We start from the raw sequence: 9453 nt of genomic DNA on the forward strand, positions 1-9453 counted from the left end.
TCTCAAATAACATATAATAATCATCGTAGATCAATATTTTTTAAACCTATTTCCTTTATTCCTATCACACATATCTATATAGTATTGGATCAGTCATAAAGTTTTAATTAAACAAATCTAAATACCTAAAGATATACAAAAATACAAAAGTTATTAAGCACCACTATATGTAGTGGATTTTTTACTCTTTAATCTTACAAGAGATATAAAATTTGTCTTTATAACCAATAACTAAAAAAAAAATATATCCCATTTGGGAATATAAATACAGCTGTCAAAAAATTGGTAGAGTAGATTTATCTGTAGTTGCCTCTAGCAAAGGGAAATCTAGAACAAAAATTGTCAGATACGAATACGTAGGAGGAGTTATGGGATGAAATATGAATGAATCAATGGCTTCCGTGTAATCGTAAGCGAAACCCAACTCATACGCACACTCTCTCTTCCTTCCTTTAAATCCTTTCTTTCATCTATGGGCCATCCACCGAATCCCCTACCCTTTTGAATTTTTTCATCTCTCTCTCTTTCTCTCCATCTCCAATTTCACCTCCAACCGCTTCTCTTTTCATCGGAATATACCTTTCAAGTTTCATCCACCGTCGAAAAAAGTAGGTATGTTTTTATTTTTTTAATTTTTTCCGTTTCAAGTTTGTCATCGATCGATGAGAGGATGACTGGTTTTGATTCTAAATTTTTTGATGATTTTTTCATCGGTTGTTATCGTGTAATACTCGGATTCTCCTGGTTTTGATTTGTTTGTGAATTTTACGGTTTTTTATACGGTGATTTTAATTTTATACGATCGGTTGTGTAATTTGATCATTATCGATGTTAACGATGTGAAGTATGTTAAGCGGATGATTTGAGGATATTGAGAGTTCTGAGAGAAGACGATGTTATTTAGGAATTGTTTTTATTGATAATCTGAAAGAGAATAAACAGGTCGTTTAGCTTGTAGGTTAGTATAATAAGCTTATAACCATGCTTGGAAGATGCGATGTTGGTTCGTAGCTTAATTTATTCAGAGATTGATGTGAGGTAGATGTTCGTTGAAGTTCCGAAGGTTTAGATTTGTCTTTCTTAGTGTAAAGTTGAAGAAATTTCATTCTCTGTGTTCTTCCATAGATGTTGATGAATTCGATTGTTGTTATATATGTACTAATTCCTATCTCTCTATGTTATATGTTCATAGTGTTCATGATTCATTTCATCTCAGCTTCTTACACTGAAAAACCTGTTGCTCACAGTTGAGAATTAGTCATAAGATATGGGGCATCGGCATCTTTTCAGTCCATCATACATGCTTGAAACTGAGAATGATCAAAGCTGGAACTTAACAGAGCATCCATACATGCATACTGGTAAACCTTTGGCTCCTTGAGGCTTGATCTTAATTTTTCATGCTTAATGTATACAATAAATATTCACTTTCCACTTCTTATTTCTGATTTGCAGCAAGAAATGTGACTAGTGAAAGCACTTCTCTCATATATCCAGATAACATGTCAATTGATGGAGCACAATACACTCACTGTAATCACACTCCAATCTCAACACCATATTCTTCATTACCTAACAATCTTCAACTCCCAAATTACCAACAAAATGGTATTGGCCCTTCTGATCTTTCTATGCATACATCATCATCCTATATACCTACCGAAGATTATAGAAATCAAGCATCTTCATCAAATTACAATGGGACAAACAATCCTTTCAATGAAGATTTATTCAATGCAAGAGGTCATTATAAACGCAAAAGCCCTGGTGTTCCAGATACAAACAATGGAAGTTCTTCTGATGTCACCATGCTCACTGAACCATGGCAAGAAACTCCAAGCATAAACTTTCTTCATGCCCCTTGGGATTATAATAATAACACAACAAACCCTGATCATAGAATCAATGGCAATAATAGTCTTTCGATTGGTGAAAGCTCTAGAAATGTGAGGAGTAGGGGGATGTTTGATTTGGAAACAAACTCCTCAAGAACACATTTGACTAGTAATTTGTCACGTGACTATTTTACAACCAGTAGGCCCATGGATGTTTCAGCTCCAATGGATCTAAACGGGTTGACCCGGGATTGGAATCCAACTGTTCATGGTAATGTTTTATATGCACATATAGTATTATTGCTAATATAATAAATATAACAAAAGTTATTTTACAAAATTGCAGAAAGCAGTTCTCTCAATTGTGAATTGAACCCTTTTCTTGAAGGAAACAGTAACCCTAGTTCTTCATTAGACATTGCACAACAACAACAACAACAACAAAACAACAACAACAACAATCTTGTTACAAGAAACAATCATGTTCTTGAAAATTTTCAGAGCACATCATCTGTTAGAGGAATTCGAAGCAACTATAGTCAAAGGCCTGGGTCAACTTTCAGGGTGTCTTCTACTTCAAGCAACTTGCGATTAGGGCATAATACAGATGAAGGGTTACAATTAGCCACAAGTAATTATTCTTCAAGAAATTTAAGACCTTCTTCTTCTTCTTTCTCTTCTTCTACTTCTTCTTCTTCTTCCACCATTGGGTGGCATAGTAGTAATAACGACAGGAGTGGAAGGGCAAGATTGTCAAATGAAAGATATCGGTCTTTTTCCGGGGTCAATTTCCATGATCGACCACAACCTGAGGTATTCAACTATTCAGTATTCAACCATTCATTATACAAAGTTGACAATTTTACCATTTTGCCCTTCATGATTAATTTACAGGGTCTTGTGATTGTGGATCGATCGGGTTTTTATGGATCAAGAAATCCATTTGATCAACATCGGGACATGAGACTTGACATAGATGACATGAGCTATGAGGTTAGTAACTTTTTTTAATATAAATTTACAGTTTTGGCCCAAGTTTTAATTTTTTTTACAAATTTGGTCCAAACAGGAGCTTCTTGCACTTGGAGAAAGAATCGGAAGTGTAGCCACTGGTCTCCCTGATCATCTTATCTCAAAATGCATTCAAGAATCAATCTACTGTTCTTCAGATCAAATACAAGATGAAGCCACCTGTGTCATTTGTCTTGTAAGATTGCAATTTAAGAATAAAAAGATTTAAAAAAAATAATGAAATAATATTTTTTGGTTTAAAATTTTCAGGAAGAGTATGCGAATATGGATGATATTGGGATGTTAAAAGCTTGTGGGCATGATTTTCATGTTGGGTGTATCAAGAAATGGTTGTCCATGAAGAACGTGTGTCCCATTTGCAAAGGGGAACCTGTGAAACAGAAATGAAAATAAAATTATTATTGTAAATAGATTTGTAAAATGGTGGGATTCTGATTTTTAAATCTTAATAATGTGGTCAACATTCTGCATTTATGACAATCATGATGCTGTTTGTGTCCCTGGTTAATTTGTATCTATATATATTTATATTTTAAATCGTAAATTATATCGAATTTCGAATGGATTGTTTATTGTCATGTATAACAGGATATGACAGAAAAAAAGTCAAAAGGATTTGGGAGTGCTACAAAGTCCAAAGGAAAAGGTTGAAAGTTAGGTATGATGCTTAATAAAATTTAGATTTAAAGTTAATAGTTGACAAAATATGAGAGAAGAGAGTTGATGTAACTTTTTAGCACAATGTGAATGGTATATTGTGAAGTTAGTTGGATAGAAAGTAAAGATAAAGATAAGTCGACATTAAGAAGTTGATTTTTTGGGAGGTTTAGATTAAGAGAGATATTTATGGAAAAATAAGGTTTGTGTAAAGCATGTAGAAGGATCAAATATGTAATTAAACCATTCTTGAGGATCTTAGGTTAAAATAAGAGAAGTGATACGCAAAATGGTTCTTCAACAATGTTGGCTACATCTCTACACTCAACCTCATCATTGGACTGAGATATAATACTCTGACTGGGCTTTGAGGTTTGAGATAGAAGTTAAAACCTATATATATATATATATATATATATATATATATATATATATATATACATGTGGTACCATTGGATGTAGAATGTCATGTAGAGGGACATATACCCTAATATAGTAGTTACCTGGTACATAGGGATGCACTTCAGTATGCTAAAACGGGACTCATGAGGATCATGTTGAGTTTTGGAGATTAAGTGTTTTAGGCGGGTAAAAGATGTCTAATATCGGAAATGGTTTTGGTGAATGATATAAATATTTGATAATGTCTCACGTTTTCTATACAAGGTTGCAGATCTACATATGAGACCTCGGTTTCATATGTAATTGTAAACTTCATACCAATATCAATAATAAATCTTCTAGTTAGCCCGTGGATGTAACACGATTATCCTAATCGTGTGAACCATGGAGGTAGCACGGTTATCCTAATCGTGTGAACCACATTAATTTTTTTTGTCTTTTTTTTTTCCCGAATCTTTTAACCATGTGATTGTCGTTCGAATACCTAAAAACTGGTATAAGAGTTATGGCTGAAGATGGCAAGGTTAATATAGACAAGTTTGACGTCTATAATTCTGACTTTTGGAAGATGCAAATCTAAGACTCTCTACTAGAAAAAATTACGCAAAATATTCTTAGTGTATAAAACATTAGGATTAGGTGCTATTGGTTCGTGAGGCTCTTGGCATGGTATTGTTGTCATTGGCAAATAATATCGTGCACGATATCATCGGTGAGAAGACAACATTTGGAATAATCATGGCATTGCCTTATAGTTACAAATACCCGGTACAATATATAAGGTTTTCTTGATTTGATAGTTGGTGAATACGAAAATGAAGAAATGTGAATTAATGACATATAATTTCAATGGATGTAATTTGATTCTATCCAGGTTAATGTGGGTGGAGAAAAAATTCAATGATGAAGTTTAATTATTGTTGGGACCATTTTAATGGATAAAGTTGCATTATGGAGCTATTAGGAACCATAAAAATGTGATTTTGATTCTTCTATCCCTTCCATACAAGAGTTGTGATGTCTTAATGGATTAATAAGTTAGGGTTTTAGCTTTTGGACCTTCCCTAGCCATGGAAAGTCATAAAGGTAGAAACTTTATGACTTAAGTGCTTAATGGAAATGATGGAACCAACTCAAGTACGCTAGGCGTAATTTTCGTATGTTGCGCGTACAAAGCCATCCCATGTACGCATGGCATAAGTTGAGTACACAGGGCGTACTCAACTAGCCTTGGACTTTGACTTTTGTCGACTCCGTTAACCGTTGACTTTTTGACCAAGTTTGACTTTAGGTCAAACTTGAGGGTTTTGATCGGTGATTAAGATTTTATATGGTTCTCTCAACTAGCCTTGGACTTTGACTTTTGTCGACTCCATTGACCGTTGACTTTTTGACAAAGTTTGAATTTTAGGTCAAACTTGAGGGTTTTGATTGGTGATTAAGATTTCATATGGTTCTGATGTTAGTGGATCCGCGGAAGCAAGCAACGTAGCAGGGAGCGTATCATAGTGTTCTCGAGTTTCTTCATTCCTGGTGAGTTTCGCCTCACTATACCCGTGTCGAAGACACAAATGTCGGCCCACTAGTTTTGGTTATGTGTTAGTAGAGGGATGCCTTAGGGACTGTACATAGTCATGTAGGATAGACTGAAGACTCTTAATCTAGGCTCTTTTACATGTTCCTTGTTTGGTTGTGGTTCTAGAGTAGGATCACCTGTCCGGGTGTCTATCTCACCTCTGAGTATATACGGTCAAGTATTCCTTGGATTGTTGATATTTAGTATGCTGCTATGTTGTAGTGATCTATTAGATTTGTATCCTGGTATCCAGCATGCTGCTATGCTATATTGATCTGTTAGATCTATATCCTGGTATCGAGTATGCTGCTATGCTGTGGTGATCCGTTAGATCTGGTATTGAGTATGTTGCTTTGCTGTAGCGATCTGTAGAACTGTATATTATCTGTACTTGCTGGTTATCATCTAGTGGAGTGCCTTAGGGACTGTCTGTGGTCATTTAGGATAGCCTGAGAACTCTTGATCTAGGCTTTCTTTCATGTTCCTTGTTTGGTTGTGGATCTAGAGTAAGATCATCTGTTCGGGTGGCTATCTCATCTCTAGTTACGCATTTCATGGAGGTTAGTAGGTAGCATGACTGTATGCCGTGGGAGGACTACTATGCGGTAGTAAGCTATATGATTGATGTTTGCTTGTGCTGTAGACCAAGAAACCCGGTACAGGCATGCTATAAGCTGAAGGCACGAAGGCTCAGGAGGAGCGATTGAGTTGAGGCGGTAGGCTAACAAACCCTGGTATTCCGGCCCAAATAGACTGAAGGCTTGCGAGGCAGTCCAGTCAGGCCGAAGGCTCGAAGAGCGGCCGTTATGCATGCTTGTATGTTTATCGTATGTGGTATCTTGAGGGAAACTTAGTAAGCTTTGTGCTTACCCAATTGTTTATTGTTTCAGGTATCATCGATCATTATGGGAAGACGAAGACATGACTGTACACATTCATCAGCAACAATGAAGATTCTGCGCTTTAATATTACTCTGATTTTTATAAATGTATTTGGAACAAACAATTTTCTCCATAACAATTTTATAATTGGAAAGATTTACTTAAATAAAATGAAAATTTTTGGTTGGGAAAATGAGACGTTACATTAACGATAGTTTTTTAAAATGTTTTTTACTATTTAAGAAATTTTTTTCCGTTAACATATTTAACCTTTATAATAGATTACTAACCACTTAATATTCTAACCTTTTAATCATTTTATTTGTTTTGCCTATTATGGTCCCTAAGTGTGTTATATCAAGATATTAAATCTTTATTATTTATTTAATAGTTAATCTATTTAAATAAAAATAAAAAATAAAATGAAAGTATTTTACAAAAAATATATAATTTCAATGTAGTTTTGGAAAATTTTAAAATTAACTAATATCAAATATTATAAACCTTCATGGTCACATAATATTTTGTTGTTTTTTATTTTTATAACTATATGTTAATTTTTTTTTTATCATTTCTTATATTTTCGGAAAAAAGACCTGACATAGTTATTATTTTTATTTTGTATATGTGTAGCATGTTTTTATTCCAAAAACATGATATATGATTAAAAAAATAATAAACTACGATGGATAAAAGATAAATATATTAATTTGGAAAAAAGCTTTTGTAAAGGTTAGACATTGGAGAATGTTTCTAACAAAATGTTTTTATTAAATAAAGGTTAGTCGAGTGTTGATGTAGCAAAGTAAAAAAGTTTTTACGAAGTTAACCATTAGAGATGTCCTAAAAACAAAATAATAATGTTTTTTGGAATTTCAAAGAAATTATACACTTTAGAAATCAATGTATGAAACATGCAACAGATAATGGAAAGAAAGAGGTGAATGGGCCAACCGATTTTGATGACATGTTGGTATGTTGCATTATTAGTCCAATCAAATTTTGATGGATTATGGTGCATCATTTCCATGCTAATCTACGTAGAGAAGTGATGCAAAATTTGAATGATTATAGTTGCAAGGCGAGACTAACAAATGATAACATTCTTGATATTATGGCGTTGGGGATGTTCTCATCAAGACATCTCTTGCCTTAAATTGGACACTAAAAATGTTAGATACATTCAAGACCTTAAGTGAATGTTAATATTTATAGGACAATTAGACGATGAAGGATATTTGTAAGACGTGAAGTTATAAGCCATGGTCTTAAATACCATATGCATAATTAAGAATGCGCTTCAGAAAGCTAAATAGGGTGGATATGAGAATGTAAAGGTAAAATTGTGAAAAGAACCAACCAAGATCATATACAAAGTATCCTCATAGACAAGGTTGCTATATGTATCTAATCTGGACTCTGAATCAACATGCGTGCAACATTGTTTGTTGTTGAGTATAATCACATGCTTAAGAATATCCATCACATAATTTTTTTGAATAAGAAAGATGCTAGTTTGAATCTGTGTAATAGAAATCTCAAGAAATTAGTTAGTTATCATAATTCGATCAAAGAGAACTCATCATAGAGAGATAAAATAATATGTTGACATAGAGCTGATGGCGAGACAATCATAATGATATCATTTACATATAGGAGAATGTATGTCATAGGCCGGTCATATCTTTAAATTAAAAACCGAATATGTTGAAAGCTAAGGTGGGTAACATACTGAGCAAACTATTGAAACTAGACATGTAGGGATTATTTAAACCCATTAAGGTTTAGTTCTAGTATCTAGTTCTAGTGATACTAAGGAGAATATGAATATCTGGTTGACTACACAACTAGGGGAGTCCATGGCTAGTGTAAGTTATATAAAGGCAACCAATGTTTAGGGTTATTGATAAATAGTTTACATATGTCTGTGAGTTATAAGTCCACACTAACAAAGAAATTCACTAGACCGTCTAGAATAATCAAGTGTTATCATCAATTCTGGTCGATGACCCAGAAATACCTACCGGTTGTTTGATTTGGACCCACCATTTCTAGTCATCCAAGAAAGAAGAGGAATACTACACTCTGCTCTAATCTCTCACTTTACCCCAGAATGAGACTTAATCAATATCCACCTTATTGAGAACTAAACACCTTATACAAGTCCTATTATAACTAATCCATACTTATCCGGACTGCCCTGGGTCTGTTGGCCTTCATCACAAAGCAGGACCACCTCAACCCAACCACACACACATGTCGACATATACATAACTCATAAACATATAATCAATCAACATGCAAGCACATATCATACAAATCAATAAGCATAGTATCATCCTGTCTACCAGGATTCAGATTAACATATCACTATTGTACTCAATCATACGATAATCAGGATAACAATCCAAAGGGTTGGCCTTGGTGCCTTAGACCCTTAAATACAGTGAGGAAAACTCACATCACACTGCCATATCAAACAGAACCTCCGACTGCTAGCTCACGGAAACCTCGAACTATCATAATAAATAAACCTCCAATTAATAATCGGATTATCACCTCAAATCTCTTAACCCATAATTGTCCATTAACTGGGCAAAAGCCCAATTCCAAAACTTGATCCAAAAGGTCTAAATATACAAGGCCCATAATTGGCCCAATCTTCCAAATTGGGACCAACTCCATATTAGGCCTCATCCTAAGGTTCAATTCCCTAACTGGCCCATAATACTCCTACTCAGAAAGTCCATTAGGGCCCAAGCCAAACTGGCCAAAATCTGAAGCCCAATTCGCAAAATGCCAACAGAAGGTGTATGCTGGGCATACCCCGAAGTTACGTAGGGCGTACGCAAGCCTCGCATTGACTGGAAACGGGGGCGTTGACCGTGTACGCGAGGCATATTCCCTTCTACGTGGGGCGTACCCTCGCAGATTCCAAACTTTAATAAGTGCTTAATGTCTGAAGCACTTAAGCCCAAACTTCATATCCATGGTCCAAATGCACCTTAGAGTCATAAAGTTTCCAACTTTATGACTTTAGACATCCAAAAGTTCTTAATACAAGATCTT

At 34.7% G+C, this 9453-nt stretch overlaps 1 protein-coding gene across 6 annotated transcripts; it reads left to right on the plus strand.

The window, feature by feature from the left end:
- The first annotated feature begins 317 nt into the window (after positions 1–317).
- LOC145057992 (RING/U-box superfamily protein) lies at positions 318–3428 on the plus strand. Of its 6 annotated transcripts, none has more exons than XM_079005913.1 (7): positions 318–612; positions 1217–1361; positions 1456–2106; positions 2182–2648; positions 2730–2828; positions 2905–3042; positions 3117–3428. In XM_079005913.1, the coding sequence occupies exons 2-7, from the start codon at positions 1268–1270 to the stop codon at positions 3252–3254; spliced, it is 1587 nt and encodes a 528-aa protein (XP_078862039.1). In that variant the 5' UTR covers positions 318–612; positions 1217–1267; the 3' UTR covers positions 3255–3428. The 6 variants fall into 6 exon arrangements, with proteins under 6 accessions (XP_078862039.1, XP_078862040.1, XP_078862037.1 ...); XM_079005914.1 differs by having other exon boundaries at positions 318–608; XM_079005911.1 differs by having other exon boundaries at positions 319–612; positions 1193–1361.
- Positions 3429–9453: the final 6025 nt, after the last annotated feature.

The sequence above is a fragment of the Lactuca serriola genome, chromosome 6 (genome assembly GCF_051521515.1).
Source record: "Lactuca serriola cultivar US96UC23 chromosome 6, Lser_US96UC23_V15, whole genome shotgun sequence".
NCBI classification, from domain to species: Eukaryota; Viridiplantae; Streptophyta; class Magnoliopsida; order Asterales; family Asteraceae; genus Lactuca; species Lactuca serriola.

Bases quoted from the DNA above. Each gene is read 5' to 3' on its own strand.
- LOC145057992 (XM_079005913.1), top strand. From the start codon at position 1,268: ATGGGGCATCGGCATCTTTTCAGTCCATCATACATGCTTGAAACTGAG. The intron at 2,107-2,181 runs GTAATGTTTTAT...ACAAAATTGCAG, and splicing joins TTGGAATCCAACTGTTCATG to AAAGCAGTTCTCTCAATTGT. The intron at 3,043-3,116 runs GTAAGATTGCAA...TAAAATTTTCAG, and splicing joins CCACCTGTGTCATTTGTCTT to GAAGAGTATGCGAATATGGA.